The sequence below is a fragment of the Bos indicus genome, chromosome 11, assembly GCF_029378745.1.
Source record: "Bos indicus isolate NIAB-ARS_2022 breed Sahiwal x Tharparkar chromosome 11, NIAB-ARS_B.indTharparkar_mat_pri_1.0, whole genome shotgun sequence".
NCBI classification, from domain to species: Eukaryota; Metazoa; Chordata; class Mammalia; order Artiodactyla; family Bovidae; genus Bos; species Bos indicus.
The window spans coordinates 28,130,609-28,149,720 of record NC_091770.1 but is presented as its reverse complement, the minus strand read 5'-3'; the positions used below and the strand labels follow the sequence as shown (position 1 = coordinate 28,149,720).

The window sequence follows — 19,112 nt, the reverse complement described above, 5'->3', positions numbered from 1 at the left end:
TATAAATATTGGCAATGGAATATTTTTAAGCTTTCTATGGAAACATTTAAATGTATAAAAAAAATAGAGAGATGAATATAGTAGACCCTCAGGTACCTGTGAGTAGCTCCAACAATGATAAATTCATGGCCAGCCTTGTTTCATCTCTACCCCTAGCCCCTCACCCCTCCTTCCAGTTATTTTTTTAAAACAAATCTAAGAAATCCATCATTCTGTTGGTAAATAATCCAGATTCCCTCTCTAAAAGTTAAGAGTTCTTTAAAAAAAACCCACAATACCATTATTGGTTATAAAATCCCAACTCATTAAATATGAGATATAATATGATCCTACATATCTCCATATATAGGAACCAGGAAGCATAGTTTCTTCTTCCCATCTAGCCCCCCAAGCACCACTCAGCCTTGCAGAAAAGTCTTCTGTAGTCAGATAAAGAATTAAAGCACATAAGCATTTTTTACATAAAGTGTCCAATCTCCTGACCCATTCCCCCCACCTCTCGCTGCCGAGAAGTCTAACTGAGAGGTTTCCAGAAAAGAGGACCTTACCAGATGAAATCTCGGCAGTGGGAGCAGTAGGTGGGCTGCCGAAGGTACGTAGCCATGAACTTGTGGCCGTTGACCTGGTGGACCCTGCGCCTGACAGCCCCCTGCCGCTTCCTGGGCCGCATGCGCTCCCGAAACACACGTTCTTCATTGTCTTTAGGGGCTGAGGAGGGACAAGAGCACAGAAGAAAATACAGTATGGGTTAGCATCCCTTGAAAATAACCTTCCGTGGGAAAGCTACTCCAGCCCGGGAGATCTGGAGGTTGTGTGGGGGCAGCCTCCGCTGGTGGAGGAATTCAGGGGTCTAAAGAGCCTCACTACTTGCTCCAGTGAGTACGCACCACGTGACTGCAAGGCCCAGACTATGCACTTTCCCACAACAGCTGCATTCAGCATCCATCCCAACCCTACTCCTGCTCCAGGTGTGGCCGCTTTACTCCTCCCCACACCCACTACATGTTGCAAGGGTGTGGGGTCGGAGGCTCAGGTTCAAATCTACTGAACCTCCTGAGAAGGGACCTAGGACTGCTTGTGTTCCTCATCTGGAGCCTCTGCAGGCACTGTCCTCTGTCAGTGGGGATGATGGTGATGGCCCTAAGGCGTGTGGTTTGGAGTCAACGGCGTGACTTCCCTCCCCACCCAGATGCCAAGCTCAGAGAAGTAGCTGCCTAATAAACTTGACTTTTCTTCCTCTTCCCTCTTACCTAGAGTAAAGCAAAAAAGAAAAAAAAGCCTTTCCCTAAAGGTTAAAAGGAGAGGGAAATAGAACACTGTGAAAGCAGACAGTTTCCAGAAGGTTCAAGACCCACCACCATGGGCTTTAAGACCTACTGGAGACAGAAAGATCTTCCCCACTTCTTCCTTCCCTCCCTTTCAAAGACTGTCCCAAACCTAAGAACACCCTGCAAAGGGACAATAAAAATAATAATGACCATTAAGTACTGAATGTGCCACCACACATCCCAATATATACATTAATGCCCTAATCCCCAATGTGATAGTTGGGGGGCCTTTAGGAGGTAATAAAGATTAAATGTAGGCATGAGGGTGTACCCGCATAATGGGATTAGTGCTCTTATAAGAAGAGGAAAAGACCTGAGCTCGCCTGCTCTCTGCCATGAGAGGGTACAACGAGAAGGTGGTTGTAAACCAGCCAAGCAGAGAATCCTCACCAGAACACCGAGATCTTGATTTCAAACTTTCAGCCTCCAGAACTGTGAAAAGTAACTTTCTGCTGTCTAAGCCTGTATTCTATGGTATTTTGTTAAAGCCTGAGCAGACTAACACAGTGACAATACTAGCTGACGTCTGTCAAGGGCTTACACTCTGGTAAGTGTTAGTCACTCAGTTGTGTCCAACTCTTTGTGACCCCACAGACTGTAGCCCACCAGGTTCCTTTGTCCATGGTATTCTCCAGGCAATAATACTGGAGGGGATTGCTACTTCCTTCTCCAGGGGATCTTCCTGACCCAGAGATCGAACCTGGGTTTCCCGCATTGCAGGCAGATTCTTTGCCATCTGAGCCACCTTAGCTATGCACTCTGGTAGGTGCCATGCTAAATGCATTATGTGTGATAACTCATTGAAGCATCACAACCCCAGCTGAAGGGTACTGCTATTACCCCCATTTCTTGGATTTGCAAACTGAAGAATGAAGAGCTCAAGTAACCTTTTCTGTTAATACAGCTATCTAGTGGTAGAGCCCTAGAGAGGGGAATGGCAATCCACTCCAGTGTTCTTGCCTGGAGAATTCCATGGACAGAGAAGCCTGGCAGGCTATAGTTCGTGGGGTCGCAAAGAGTCGGACACGACTGAGTGACTAACACACACAGTGGTAGAGCCCAGATTCTATGCCGGAGAGGGAGAGAGAGGTCCCTGCTCCGCTGGCCACCTGTTGCTCCGAGGGACAGTCCACTCTGCCTACAGCAAGTCTCCAAAGCTCTTACCTGGTGGCTCTCATTAGGGAAGAGCTGGGCTGCCTGAGGCTTCCCCTAGCACAGAGAAGGCAGGCTAAGGGTCTCCTGCCAGGCTCTTGACACTCTCAAGCAGCCCTGGAAGGTGGGTAAAAATACACTGGGAAGGCTCCACCCCCCAACAAGCCCCCTTGCACCAGCCGGCACCCATCTCCCCAGCCTAACAGTGTCAGTCCTGAGGGGAGTCAACTTCGCCCCTCATGGACCTCTCTGAACACAAGGTTCCCTGCAGCGGTGGCCACATGTGTCAGTCAAACATCTGTTTAATCCAAGAGCATCTTGTCAGTCCAGAGAAGGTAGGGTGGGCAGAACATCAAACTGAAGGAGGAAAAGAACAATGTGGAGCAAACGTCCAGCATGTGCTTTCAGAGGGAAGCAGCCTCCAAGCAAATGTGCAGAACTGCTGACTGGAGGCTGCTCGCAGGGCTCCCAGGCTGTGCTCTCAGGACTGCCCCTGGATGACCCAGAAGGGGGTCTGCCTGTGGACCTCCTGCTTCATACCCCCCAACCTGAAGGGGTTTCCTTTTTAACTGGTGCCTATTGTTTCACAAAGTCTCTGACACTGATTACCTTCTGGGTATAGAAAGCCCGCACCACCTCCTACTTTCTACAACCTAGGGGGTAAGACCCAGATGAGCAAATTCTCAAGGAAAGGTCCTGCTTCTAATTAGAGATGCCTACATATGCACACGCATGCATAAATATGACAATCATCACTCAGTTGTGAAATTAGAGGTGACTTTCATTTCTGCTTCATACTTTTCAGTGTATTTAGAAAATTCTATTTTTAGAAGCTGGAAAAATGTGGTATTTAAAAAAACAAATCTTTTCAATAGTCCTTAGTTGCTACAAACCTGATGGACAAAAAATCCAAACTCCCCAAACTCAGCCTTGGGGTAGCTCAGGCCAGGGGAGCGGAATTCTCTTTGTACAAAAGCATCCGTCAAATTCTTTCACAGAAGGTGTTACCATGGAATACATATCAACAGTACGCTCTAATGCATTTAAAATGCAATTTGATTTACAAAGTCCTCAGATTTTATAGTCATCTTGATTCTGGACATTGTGTTTTCAGTCAAAATGGTGAGGACTTTAATCTAGTTTTCTCAAAGAAGTGCTGCCATATGGGGGGTTATAGGGGTCCCCGAGGGCCTTATTTCTCAACTTTTTATAGAAATGACCACAGTAACCAAACTGGACATTCTAAACTGTGTTTAACTGATTTAATAGATAAATGCAGCACCCAGTTAATTTAACTCCACTTGCTTTTTTAAAATTTACTTATTCTTTAATTAAAGAATAATTGCTTTACAAAATTGTGTTGGTTTCTGCCAAACCCCACTTACTTTTGAAAACCTGTTTGTGGGCTGCACTGATGCTGTGAGAAAAGCTGTATAAAATTTGTAGGGGGTGGGAGGTGGGGGGGCGTGGGGGGGGGATGGGAGGGTCTTGGGTGCAGGTTAGAAAGAGAGCCAAGGATAACCCCATGCTAAGGTCGGGTCTGTCTGATCTAACTTCTCCAAAATGTTCTGTTATCCTGCTCCAGAGCACATTGTGCATGGCCTGTTAAAAGTCAGCTTCTATGTTCAATATATGGGGAGACTAAAGGCAACAGAAGGAACAGGTAAATCAACTTTGTGTTCCAAGGAGGTTTGCACACGAGGCTGCATGAGAAAGGGGATGGGACTCCTGGCTGATGATAACACCTGCCTTCCACACATCTTTGGACAGGGGAGCTACAGGGCTCCTCAGCCCCATAGAATCTCCTTGTTGGGCCTAGAGAAACTGCTAGAAATGGATCACCTTCAACATTTCCCCTGATGTGAAGGGTCTCTCTCTATTAAAATGCAACTTCCATGGGGTAGTGGGTAATGCATGGCACGTGCATGCAGGAGCACAGACACCTGTATGGGTAAGAGAGGGTGCATGGTGCAAGAGTGGAAGAATAGACTATAAATGCAAGCATATATGTACATGTATGTGTGCAATATAATAGCAATATATATCAAATATCACGCATAATTCATTATATATCCATATATAATACAGCATGATATATTAGTGGCATTAACATAACTACATTATGACATAATTATAATTATATTAATAGCAATATATTATTATATAAGATGAAGATATGATATATAGTTTTTCTGAACCGTTTGAAGCAACACTTCACCCCTAAATACTTCAGGGTTTATCTCCTAAGAATAAAAACATTCTCTGACATAATCACAATATCAAAGTCAAGAAATTTAACATTGCTATAACTATCCAATAGACAGTTCATATTTAAATCTCCCTGATTGTCCCCTGCACGTGTGTGTGTGCTAAGTCACTTCAGTTGTGTCTGTTTCCTACCCTATGGACTGTGGCCCACCAGGCTCCTCTGGCCATGGGACTCTCCAGGCAAGAATACTGGAGTGGGTTGCCATGCCCTCCTCCAGGGGACCTTCCAGACCCAAGGATCGAACCCGCGTCTCTTCTATCTCCTGCACTGGCAGCGGTGTTCTTTACCACCAGCGCCACCTGGAAAACCCAACTGTCCCCTAAATGTCCTTTATTGTTGCTGTTGTTTTTAAATGTTTAATCCAGGAGCTAGTTAGAGCTCAAGGAAGTTATCTGCTTGCCATGTCTCTTTAATCTCTTAATAAAGAACAATTTTCTTGACTTATTTCCTTCTTATGACAAAGTTATGGAAAATATAGGATGTTGTCTTGTGGAGCATTCTACAGCCTGGATTTGTTTGTTCCCGTTTGACTAGTTTCCAACTCAATGGCAAACATACCACGGAGGTGTACATATCAATAAATCTTTAGTTGTAGCTAAGAATGTAAATGACATAAATATAAAATTTTTAGGAGGAGAAATATAAAATATTCATTCTTACTAGGAATTCTTAAAATACAGAGCTCTCTTGACCTATCATTGACATACCATTTAATGCCTAATAAGGAAACAAATTTGTTTTAAAATGGAATTATCAGCTGTTTGGAAGGCTGCTATTAAACTGATTTATTCATTCACTGCTAGAGGCAATGTCGCATAATATTTTCAGAAGCAATATTACAGTACATGGCAAACATCACAAAGAGATTCATATCCTCTGATTAGGCAATTCCTTAGTAAGTAACTCTAAGTCAATAATTCAACAGAAACTAAAAGTTATACACTTATAACTTATACATGTTCCCCAAGGCATGTCTAATCAGCCTTCAAACAGAAACAACTTGATATCTCACATTAGGAGAATGGTCTAATGAATTATACTACATCTATATCAATTTTAAAATGTTGAGAGAAGACTATGCAGGAACATGGGGAAACGTGATCTAAAACTGTGAAAACAGGAGGCACAGAAACACAAACATATTTACAGGTTGAAGGTAACATGAAAGAATTATTGTGTTAAACTAGGATGATGGGATTATATATTTGTATATTTGAAAAATGTTCTCTAATACTCTTTAATGAGATTTTTAATACATGGTTTCTTTTTGGCTGCAGTGCACAGCATACGGGATCTCAGTTCCCCAACCAGGAATCAACCACACCCCCTACATCGGAAGCTTGGAGTCTTAACAACTAGACTCCCAGAGAAGTCCTTTAATGATTTTTAATAGCAGTTCTTTCCACCTACAGCATGAGGTAATGGGAGGGTCACTCACGTTGCAGGAGTGGGGACTACATGGCATGAATGAGGAGGAAAGGGCAGCAGCTGTTGGCCTGGAGATCAGGAGAGACAAGATACGTTTTATCAGCTTCCCCAGCTGCCTGTGGTTCTGGGCTGGGTCACCCCGATTGCCCCGACATCTGTGACTTGCGCCGAGGCATGCTCTTCACATCCCTTCACTGGATGTCCTCAGCCATGCCCACCTAGGCTGATGGCTCATTTGCCACAGCCCACAAGGTGAAACCAGCACTGGTTTCCCTTTCTTTCTTTCCTTTCCTTTCCTTTCTGCCTACATAAATCTTTTGTTTTATGGCTGCATCTGCATCTACCACACAGCAGAAGGGATGACCCAAGTCAGGGAGAGGCCAACACAAAGTTGGATAACTTGTGAAACTTTCTGTGTAAATGAAGATCTTGGCTGCTCAGATATAACAACAAGAATTCACAAAGGCATGAAGCTAAGGAGACACCCTGTGAAGTAGCTATGAGATCTTCGGTAACCTTAATCTCTAACAACATTCCAAGAGTGTTTTCTGCTGGCTGTGATTTGCCTATAAGCTCAAATTCCTAGGGTCTTCTATACCAATGAGTATCTTACAGCCCCAAAGCTCAGAAGAATCTCTGACAGGCTGCAGGCAAGTGGCAGAAGAAGCACAAAGAACCCACACCTCACAGTTCTTCTTTGTTGGTCAGCCTCACCTGGCCCCTTTTCCTTGGGCTGAGACTTCTCAGTCTAGGCCAGAAGGACACTCACAATCACAGGGAGAGGCAGCCCCTGGCACCAAACCCTCTGCTACCTCTTCTGGTCTGTCTGATTATTGAAGGTCCCATTGCTTCATCAGCACCTCCCTCACCTCATCTCATGTCCTCCTGCATAAAAAGGGGGCTCAAGTGACAGGACTGAACTGGCATCCTTAAACTCAGTGCTCTTTGAATGCCTCTCAGTGAAAGAATATCTAGCAGGGAATTCCTAATAGGCTGATGGTTATGAATCCCCAGATGCTGGCACTTCCTTCAAGGGCATGTGTAATAAGGACTGCCAAGCCCAAAGTTCCAGCTCGCCCAAGACCCCTGACCTTGGAGCCTGGACCAGTCAGAAGGACCAATTTGCTTGACTGGCCACCTCTGGGCACCACTGTCATTCCTCACTGCAGGCGATCCCTCAATCAATTACCTACTCTTGATTTTGAGTGCACATAGGGGTCTTCTCCACAAGCAAGTGTCCCATGGGTGGTCTTCTTGATCTCTTCTCACCTCCTTCTTTTGACCTTCTCTTTCTACCACTATGGTTGAACTAGGTGCTGGGAGATTGGACAAATGTTGCCTTTACCCCAGACTTGCGTTATAACCTAGAACAAGTCATTTAATCTCTTCAGGCGTCTGTTTTCTTATCCATCAGGAATAGTACTGCAGCGCTCTGTCTAAACACCAGGCTGGCATGTTCTCTGCCCCAGGTGCCAACGTGACAGTTCTGATTGAGGGAAAGTGGAATACTCTCACCCATCCCACTACAAAACCTCCCCTGGCTGGGGTCCGACTGCCTCCAGACAGTTCAGCCCTGCCACTGTGAATAAAAGGGGGTCGGCTCCGTCTCCTCCCACCCCATGCATCAGGGGCTTTGGAGGAGCACACTCCACCTCCAGAGTGGAGTCCTGGGAAGACTGGGCTGGGTAAAAACACTGACTCAGCTCTAGGACAAGAGCAGTAAGAAATGTGACCAGTTTGAGAAAAGGCTGGGATTGTCCTCAGAAGGCTTGTCTCAGAAGCCAAGCAAAGAGTGAATCCAGTTTTCAAGGCAGATTATTTCACAACACAAAGAAAACAACTCAAACATCCTGATAGTTTTATCTAAATAACTGTCAAATCTTGGATGATTCAGAAGCTGAAAAATAACAGCTACCATGTATGGGCCCCTGTCATATGGTGAGCACCATTCCAAGTATTTTGTATCCATGAGGGGCTATTTTATATGTGAGACACTGTTACACATCCATAAAGTGCACTTAAAAATACACGAGGTGTTATTACATATACACAAGATACTGTAAGCAACTTAGATCTAACATCATGAGGTGCTATTATCCTCAACTTGCAAATGAAGAAACCAAGGGCTCAAAAGGTTAAGTAATTTGTTCAAGGTCACACAGCTAACAGTGAGTGTCAAGTTCAAGAATTCCCACCCTGACCCATCCACCTCACAAGGATGGCAGAATAGCTTGAGTCCCCAGTACCCAACTTTGTGTATGGAAGTCTCTTGCTGGCTGCTGCCCATTCACCTCTCCACACGCTCATCCCACTCTCAACTAGACACTTAGAAAATCAAAAGGGACTGATTAATTCACAAGCACACACATAATGGAATTTAATGCAGTGGTTTCAAAAAGCAGACATGCCAAGTCTACCAAGAAACAATATGTAGAAAAAGAGAACTAAGAAACATGTCTATAGTGTATATTTGTATAAAATGAGAAAGAGAAAAGGATAAATATCCTCAAACAACATAAACAGAAAAACACATCGAGACTTTCCAACGGGTTAAAAATTGTACATTCTAAAAAATGTTTATTAGGTGGATATTGGATGCCAGGCAGTATTCTGGGCACAGACTCTTAGCCATAATGGACGGTCCATAGCCACTCTCTAAATTATTCTTCTCAGATATTTTGAATTTGATCCTCAATAGGTGGGTCTCCACTAACAAAGCAAGGAATTGCCGTCATTGTCCAGGCAACAGTGGTTATGACTCGGGGGTGGGGAAAGCCCCTGAAGAGACTAGATGGAATTTTTCCCACTCAGTATCTGAGGAGTTTACTCAATAAATCTCTGGTTTAACTTTATGGACTTACTGTGAAAAATGCAAGATCAACGGAAACAAAACAAAATGAAAAAAACCTAGGCATTGAAAATCAAAGGAGCAGTGCCTTTTCATTTTATTTTCCATGAGGAAAATAGCTTATAATATTTTCAAGTTGAAATAAATGCTACATGACAGTGAGTTTTAATGATTAAGTAAATATTTACGTGATACCAAAGGCTATGTTCTACATGTTGTACTCACACAATACATTAAAGAAAATTTCTGTTCAAAACAGGAAAGAGGAAACAGCAATTAATTCCCCGAGAGAGATTAGTCTGAACTATCCATGTCTTCCCAGAGAACCACAAGACGTGAAGCAGAAACGTCTAGGAGGAGAGGTTTTGAATTGTCCGCATATGTTATTCTGTGTAATCTAATCAGAAGAGCACTGGTAGCATTTCAAGATTAGCATCTCAAACTTACTACAAATCATTTTCTTCTTCCTCATCTTTCCTTTCTGAATGACCTGTTCTGTATTCATGGCAGGGCATAAGCTCTTGTCCACTTAATTAAAATAAAGCTTAAGCTAGTTTGTGCTTTGTTAGGAAAAAAAAAAGTGAAAAATGTAGACACTTGACAGGGTAGAGAGAGTAGCACTAGGGTAAACTGAGGTCAGACACAGTGGTGGTAGGACAACTGGATGGTCACTGAGGCAGAGAAGGGGGGGCAGCCCCCCAGTCCCACCACCCAGGCTCCGGTATACATGGGGACATGGAGAACCACTGGAGAATAATGATCATCCTTAAGTAGGAAGTCCCCTTGCTTCCTGCCTATCCGCATTTATTCATTCCCTCCCTCCTCTATCCATGCAAAATTAAACCCTGGAGTTACACTGGAACTGCCACATGCTTCTGGGACCCAGGAAAAGTCACTGCTTGCCAGGAGAAAAACCGCAGAGCAAAATCCCTTCAGGCAGACCTGCTAAATGCTCAGAGCCTTCTCATCCTGGGAAATCAGCCAAGTGGGGCACCAGCCAAGGGTGGGGCCAGAGTCCTCACTGGTGCCAGTGATGGTCCTGTGATTCATATCACAGGAAACTGAGCTGTTGCTGAATTACTGGGCATCTGAGCCCTGAGGACCTCATGTCCATGATGTCATGTCCATGGTTCACGTTTCTAAAATGCTCTATTAAAAAATGCCTGTGGGAGAGCAGCGGCAGAAGGCCTAGCAGGACGTCTGTCCATTCCCAGCATGAACAGGGGGGAGTGTCAATGCCAAGTGAAGGCTGACAGCCCCCTTTCCAAATACATTACAAGCCTCTTAATGCCAAGGCAGGCAGGCCGAAAAGGTTATGGAATTATTTACTGAAAAACCCTCATCCATCAGTACTGTTGCTATCAGCTATTCCATAACATCCAGTCAGTGGCAGGCAGGATTCAGAAAGGTTCAAGCCGAGTGAGCTAAAAATCACACCCTTTAATATCAAGTGGTCCCTTTACCATCTCATTCCAGCCTCCACAGACCTCCTCAACTAAGTATATGCACAGTTACCCAAATTACCACGACAGACTCACCTGTTTATTTTCCCCAAACTCCTCTGATTGCTAAGGTAGTTCCATACTGTTGCTAATACTTTAAAGTTAAAATTAAAAAGAAAAACCATAGCTTTTCCCAGAGAGATCTTAGGTCCTGAGCAGGATTCCAAGGAAGATGGCCAGGTGGGTATTTATCAGACTACCTGAGAGAGAAGTCAAGTTTCAGGGAGTCAGAAGATAAAAGCAAAAAAATAACAGGCAATGAAAGACTTGTTAAGACAAAGGAGCTGGCTCAAGAAGATAAAAAGAAGTAAGGATGATTATTAAGTCATGAAGTCCAGGCTGGTGATTGGCCAAATGAACCCCACACCTTCCCAGAAAGCAGATGAGTTTGTCTTACTCTCTGCATACCTTCCTCCACACTGACCTTCCTTCCACCCTCCCTCCCAGCTAGTTTCCAGAGCAGGGTATTGGGAGGATGGACCTTCTTTAGGAAGCTTACCAGAGGTTAAAAAAACCCTAGATCATCCTATAGAAACAGCTATCAGGGCTATCAGCCCTTGGGCAGCCATAAGATCAAACCAATCAATCCTAAAAAAAAGCAACTCCGTATAGTCATTGAAAGGGCTGATGCTGAAGCTGAAGCTGCAATACTTTGGCCACCTGATGTAAAGAGCTAACTCACTGGAAAAATCCCTCATGCTGCAAAAGATTGAGGGCAGGAGGAGAAGGGGATGACAGAGGATAAGATGGTTGGATGGCATCATTGACTCAATGGACATGAGTTTGAGCAAACTCCAGGAGATAGTGTAGGGCAGAGAAGCCTGGCGTGCGGCAGTCCATGGGGTTGCAAAGAGTCAGACACGACTTAGCCAGTGAACAACAATCAAGAGCATAGTGCCCGTAGAACTTATATCTTTCCTCTTGGCTTCAAAAACTTGCTTAAACTTTTTCTGATAAGTTTTATGTTCCACTGAGATAGTGATCACAACTCTGTATGTAGAAAGAGGGATTAGGAGGTCAAAAACAATAATGCTTTTAACAAGTGAAAACAAAGCCAGAATCCAGCCCTGTGCCCCTTCAAGGCTCACAGGCTCTCTGATTACACACACACACACACACACACACACATGGTGTGACACCCCCCTCCCCCCAACGCCCCGCTGCTGGCATCTCTTTCAATACAGGGGACACTGCAGTCTGGAAAAACCAATGACATTCCCAGGATTGCTTCTTAGGGCCTCGGAAACTCCTGTCTCTCCATAAGTTGTCATCCATAGTGATAGGAGAACGTTGTAGAAAGAACAGCCACTATATGAGAAGGAAAATGTATTTCTAATAGCCCTACAAAACAAGAGAGACATCTGCTAAATTTGGAGTCTCATATCTAGAAACTCCTATACACAGAAAATCAAGAACAAAAGATGGGGGTAGGGGCAAGGGAAATTTTTTAAATTTCCAGTTTAATGAGACTAAGGAAATATTCTAAGGCCTCAAATGCTTAAGGGAGATCCAGTCAGCTTGGGTCTTAGTGCTAACGAAGTACAAGAGGAGATCGAATTCCCCAATGAGTAAGTTATCTCTGTCCAGAGGGAAATATTACCAGTCACAGACAGCAAGCTTCTTGCAGATATACATTCTTGGTCACCAGGACTCTCGGGAAGAAGTATTGATACTTACAGCTAAGCTAAGCTAAGTCACTTCAGTCGTGTCCAACTCTGTGCGACCCCAGAGACGGCAGCCCACCAGGCTCCCCCGTCCCTGGGATTCTCCAGGCAAGAACACTGGAGTGGGTTGCCATTTCCTTCTCCAATGCATGAAAGTGAAAAGTGAAAGTGAAGTCGCCCAGTCGTGTCCGACCCTCAGCAACCCCATGGACTGCAGCCTTCCAGGCTCCTCCGTCCATGTGATTTTCCAGGCAAGACTACTGGAGTGGGGTGCCATTGCCTTCTTCGATACTTACAGCTACTATAAATCAATTTCTCTCTGAAAAACCCAGCTCCCATCCTAGACCTTACAACCTCAGGGCAGCCCAGAGCCATGTCTTTACTTAGAAAAGAGGGCACTTTCCTAATCTGGAAATCTGGGCCCTGGACACAGTGTAGTCACCTGCCTGCCCTTTCAGGAGGTCTTGGTTTAAGCGTTAACAGGGTTAGTCAACAAAGGTTAAGCTAAGGTTAAGATCTACCACAGTCTTAAGAATCTCAAGAATCCTGAGTAGTGGATGAACACTGCTCCAGCCAAAGCACATCTCTGCCACATCTTAGCCGTGCTTGTGAGACTGGCTATCCCTAGCAGGTGTGAGATGTCCAAGAGAAGACAAGTGAAATCCTTCTAGAGCAAAGATTTGAAACTTCATTTTCTGGGAGAAAAAAAGAAAGGATTGAATGAGAGGTGTGGTGGCCAATCTCCAAGATGACCCTCATGGATCCGTGCCTCCTGGGACTCTGTGCAGGCCCCTCCTACACAACTAGAGTTGCCCTGCTGACTTGTAGAACCAAAGAGACTTTGCAGAAATGACAAAGGGGACTGCTGAGGCTAGGTCATAAAAGATACTGCAGCTTCCACCTTGCTCACTCTTGGCTCTCTCTTGGAAAGCCAGCTTCTGTGTCCTAGCACACAAGCAGCCTTATGCAGAGGTCCATTTTGGCGGAAACTGACTGGGAGAGACCTCCTCTGTCAGTCACACTGACTCATGAGCCATGAGTGTCAGCCATCTTGGAACTGGATCCTCCAGCCCCAGTTGAGCTTTTTTGGTCAGCCAGAGCCCTAGCCAACAATCCTGACTGCAACCTCACGAGAGACTATGGGTTAGAACCATCCAGCTAAAGCTGCTCCTGAATTCCTAACCCACAGAACAGTATGGGATAATACTATTTCTTATTGTTTTAAGCTGATAAATTTATGATAATTTGTTACTCAGAAATAGATATCTATAATTCAGGAGGTAATAGATAAACCAAGCAGGAAGAGACTTAGGGTAAACATTGGAAGAAAAATGTTTTCGCTGTGACAATTGTTCATTCACTTGGCCAATATTTACTGAGTGCCTCAGGGTGCTAGGTACCAGGCCTCTGAGTTATACATTTATCCCTCCTCTGGAGAGAGACAAAGGAAAACAAACACTGGTAATATTAAAAGCATGATCACATGGATCCTAGTGCCTATGAAAAGGTGAGTTAGGCTGACCTGGCTCCTGAGAGCTGGGAATTCAGAGATAGTGGCGTCCTAAAAAAGCAAATGATCCCTGCTACTTTGAGCTCCACTGTGTCAGCTTTTATCTTAAGCTTGAGGCTTTAAGCCCTGTTAAAACACAGATCCTCTGGGAGGGCCATTATGAGTTTAGTGTGGATGAATTTCAGATTCTTTTTTATACGTTGTACTGGGAAGGTAGAAAAAAATCATGTAGAACCTGCAGGGAGAGTGGTGTTAGGAGATAAATTTTGGAAATTTTACATTCCAAAGTAAGAGACAAATTCCATTTGTAAACAAACCTAGTAATAGAAATAATAGGTACCATTTACCATACAGTGTGTGATTAAAACATATCTTTGCTTCTTGAAGAGAGCCTACAAGATCGGTATTATTCTCCCCATTATGCAAATGAGGAAACTGGGGCTAAATAAATCTAGATGACTCACCCAGGCATACATCTTACTAAGTGGTAGAACCTGATTTTGTACTAAGGATTGTCTTCCTCCAAAGTTCACGCTTCCCCCCCATACTACACACATTAAATAACACAAAATGACCATTTTCTACCCTTTTCTGCCTGTATAGAAACCGGGAAAAAAAAACACTCAAGAAATTCAAGCTTGCTGTTTCTATTATTCTAACAAGTAGCTTATACATTTTCTAAAAAATGAACTTTGCTCCTCTAATGCTGTAAATGAAAAAACTGTGTGAAAAAATTAATAGCAGACTGGAAGGAAAGAGGCCCATTTCCTTCACGTGAATGTAGGGTTTGATGAGAAGTTCTGAAAGCTGTTTTGGAAACCAGACGTCTAAAGCAGCGGAAAATGAAAACTCATAGAGAGGTAGCACTCTCATCACACAGCTCACAGGCTGGGGGAGCTCAGGGGAGAAACAGGAATGCGACCATAACACACACTTGGCTGATTTGTACCACTTCCAGGCATTTCCTACAGAACCGTGAAAGGCAGGAGGAGACATGAGGTATGATGCAGAAACAGATATATTCATCACACAGGCCACAACCTCCCAGAACAAAAAGTTTCTATCTGCTCAAGCCAAGGAGGGAAGAAAGCTTTAGGTCAAGGTGTTCCCTAAACCTGCCCCAAGCCAGCCTGTGGTCAGCTGGAACACTGGGCCTTGAAGGAAAAGTCACTTTTTCCTTTTCTTCAGGTCAGTGCCCTCTTCACTCCTGAAGCTACAAAGATGAAAGTTAACCCTGTTGTTTTTTTTAAATAAACATTATCCTCTGTCTCCAAAAAGAACAGTAAGCAAAGGCCCAGACCAAATCTAGAAAATTAGAAGTGAGAAGCTAAAATAGTGTGTGTGTTTAAGGTAGAAGGATTAAAATGATGCTATAGCATTATACTGTTGGCTCCTTCAAATCACCTTCATGAGAAAAAAAGACTGCAGTGTTGAAGAGACAAGGCATCCTTCCTTTATTCTGGAGCTACTCTGGCCTCTCTGCTGAGCAGCCTGGCCCAAACAATTCATTGAAAAGGAGAGCTCTTATTGCATTTACTGCCGAATGGGTGTAACAGCGAAACAATTTTCTTCTGGTACTGGGGAAACTTGGGGCTTTTTATAAGCTCTTACAATGTCCTCCCCACCTTATTTGCAGCTCAAGGGGACAGCTATTTGATTTCTGGGTGAAAGTGACCTGTAACTTGGTAAATCATTAACTAGAACTTCTGGTTGATTCTCAACCTATCAACCTGAATTGTACACCTATTAGACTCCTGACTTGGCTCTCTCTCATGTTGATGCTCTGCTTGAAAGCCTCTCTGTGCTTAGTCACTCAGTTGTGTCCAACTCTTTACAATCCCATGGGCTATAGTCCACCAGGTCCTCTCCGTGGGGATTCTCCAGACAAGAATACTGGAGTAGGTTGCTATCCCTCCTCCAGGGGATCTTCCCAACTCAAGGATTGAACCCAGGTCTCCCAATATTGCAGGTGGATTCTTTACCATCTGAGCCACCTAGAAAGCCCATGAATACTGGAGTAGGTAGCCTATCCCTTCTCCAGGGGATCTTTTCGACTCAGGAATTGAACAGGAGTCTCCTGGATGGCAGGTGGATTATTTACCAGCTGAGCTACCAGAGAAAGCTCTCTAGGTATCAGAAATGGCTTCTCACTCCTCAAGGGGAGGAGTTTGATGTTGGAGTATCATGGCAAAGGAGTTCAGAAAAATGTTTTAAAGGCCAGAATAAATGGAAAAAAGGTCCTTCTTTCTTTCAGATAAGAGCCAGTCAATGGTCATTGTCAGAAAATAGCCACAGTTTCTCATCAAATCTGAATTAGAAAACAGAAGACCCTAAATTAAGTCCATTAACACAATTCCATCACTATTTTCTTCTAAACAACCTGAATGTTGAAGTCTTCTCCTTTGCATAGTCTCAAACTCCACCAGGCACCAGAAGTGTTTGGAGGGCTTGATGAAACATACACTGCTGGACCCATTTCCAGTTTCTAATCCAGCAAGTTTGGGGAGGGGCTGAGAATTTCATTTCGGACAAGTTCACAGGTGATCCTAATGTTGCTGATCCAGGACCAAATTCTGAGAACAGTCTGGACCACATTATTCCTTACCTGAATCAACTAAGAGTGATGCACTTATTTTTTCAAAATAAATTAGGGCCTGGCTTAGGATGGAGAAAAAACTAGAAAGACCATCCCTTCCACCATTACAACAAAAAAACAGACAACTAGATTAACGGACCAGAACGGAATCCAGAAATCAGCCCACATATATATCTAAAATTGATTTTCAACAAGGGAGAAAGGCAATTCAAAGGAGAAATTATAGTCTTTTCAACACGTGATGCTGGAATAATTGAATATCCATATGCAAAAAATAAGTCTGGGACTTCCCAGGTGGCTCAGATGGTAAAGAATCTGCCTGAAATGCAGGAGACCCAAGTTTGATCTCTGGGTTGGGAAGATCCCCTGCAGAGGGGAATGGCTACCCACTCCAGTTTTCTTGCCTGGAGAATTCCAGGGACAGAGGAGTCTGGCGGGCTATAGGCCATGGAGTCTCAAAGAGTCGGACACAACTTAGTGACTTACACATTTCATGCCTTTCATCTTGTACAAAAATTACCTCAGAATAGATAATAGAAAAACATGTGAAACCTAAACATTGGAGAAAGTTTTCATGACCTCGAATTAGATAGAGCTTTACTGGCTATGACTGAAAGTACAGTTCATAAAAGATGGATAAACTGAACATCAAGATTAATAACTGCTATTTAAAAGACATTGAAGATTAATAACTGCTATCTAAAAGACATTGTTAATAGAATAAAAAGATAAGTCACAAAATGAGGGAAAATATTTGCAAAATACATAGCTGGTAAAGCACTAATATTTAGAATTTATAGAACTCTCAAAACTCACTTATAAGGAAACAAACCAATTTTTTAAATGAGCCAAATATTTGAAAGACAGCTCACCAAAAAAGATATATGGATAGTAATTAAGCATGAAAAGATGCTGAACATTAGTTTTAGGAAAATGGAAATTAAAACCACAGTGAAACCACGATATTCCTGTTAGAATGACAAAATATTAAAATAACAACAACAATAACCTAAAACTTGAAAATATCAAGAGCTGCTGAGGATGCAAACTAACTGGAACTTTCATTACTGGTGTGAAAACAAAATAGTTTCTCCACTTCGGAAAACACTTCAGTTTCTTATCAAATCAAATATATGCTTACCATGCACGATCCAGCGGTCCCATCCCTAGGTATCTACTCAAATGAAATGAAAACTTATATTCACACAAAAACCTATATTTGAATATCTTTAGCAGCTTTATTTGTAATCATCAAAAACTGGAAATAATCCATAAATACTTGAACTGGGGGACGACTAAACAAATTGGTTTACATCCATACAGTGGAATTCTATTCAGCAAAGGAAGGAATTATTGATACAATCATCAACATGAACGAATGTCAAACGTAACACATCAAGGGGAAAAAAAAAAAAAGTCAAGCCCAAAAGGCTAAATACTGTATGTCCCATCCAAATGACATTCTAGAAAGGGCAAAACTATAGGTGGTGAAAAGGGATCAGTGGTTGCCAGGTGCTTTGGGGGGTGGGGGTGGGGAGGGCGGTGAGCAAAAAGTTTCACTATGAAACGGAAAGATAATGTGAGAACTTTGAAAGGTGGTGAAACTGTTCTATATTTTGATCACGGTAGAGGTTACCCGACTTATGTATTTGTCAAAACCCACAAAACAATACACTAGAACAAGCGAATTTTACTGTACATAATGGCAACCCACTCTAGTATTTCTGCCTGGAAAATCCCATGGACAGAGGATACTGCCAGGGTATAGTCCAAGGGGTCGCAAATAGTCAGACATGACTGAAGCGACTTAGCACACACGCACGCAATACCTTAATTTATAAAAAAGTGGCAGGGCAGAGGGGACTAATTAGGAAAGGTCTATGAAAGCTTCAGCCCTGTGTCAACAGCTGCTAGAGCTACGAAGAACTGCCTGGAGGATGGTTTAGAGCACATCTGCCTGAAGCATTTAACCAGCCTTTACGACTAAGACCTCAAGGGAGCAGAACAGATTGCAAACCTGAGTCTAAAGAAAGCTGGGGGGTCAAGTACAAACCAGGTCCTCTCTGTCCCTGCCTTCCCTGCTCTGACTACGCGAACCAGGTGGATCTCCTGACTGCCGCCCCACGGAAGTCACACTTATTCCTCCCAAGCTTCTAATTTCATCAGCCCTCCTGCCTAGGACAGAGCTTTCTCCCCTCTTCTAATCTCAATCTTCCCCACCCTTATAGACCTAAATCTTCCATGAAACTTTCCTTGCCAGAACAGCATCTTAGGACTTGGGGTCTTTACCATTCACTTTGATATTCACCCATTAAACAATTAATTATACACTGAGGGTTTGATGTAGTGTTCTCATTGTTCCCTCAACTGCATTGCTAGCTACTTTAGAAGTAGGAGCTCTTAAGACTTCTCTTGAATCCATCTCCCCAACCATCACCTCCAACACCTCTCCTGCCTAGTTCAAACTATCACTAATTGAATGAAATGCTGAGGAATCAACCACAGCAGGCAAGGGAAGCAATGTGGTATTAAACACATTGCAATTCATCTGCTCACAGCTCAAAATCCTCGTAAATTCTTCCTTTGCATACAAGGTGATTAAAATGTCTTTTCATAAAATAAAATCCATCCTTGGTTCTAGACAATTTAACAATCCCTAAAGGACCCACAATAGCACAGTAAGTACATGCATTTCTTGATGTGTAATTGTTTCCACTGTACTCAATTCCTTTCAAAACAGCACATTAAAATGAGGATTGCATTCTTTTTTTTTTGACAATAATGAAATGAATTCTATACATTGTTTTCCTCTAGA

The 19,112-nt window shown here is 43.3% G+C and overlaps 1 protein-coding gene across 4 annotated transcripts in view; it reads right to left on the bottom strand.

Annotated features, from left to right (window-relative positions):
- Positions 1-19,112, bottom strand: part of PRKCE (protein kinase C epsilon) — a 542,406-nt gene that overhangs the window by 197,102 nt on the left and 326,192 nt on the right. For all 4 annotated transcript variants that reach the window (XM_019970093.2, XM_070798091.1, XM_070798090.1 and 1 more), the window contains exon 4: positions 549-708. In XM_019970093.2, coding sequence (XP_019825652.1) covers positions 549-708 — 160 coding nt within the window. The remainder of the gene's footprint in view (positions 1-548; positions 709-19,112) is intronic.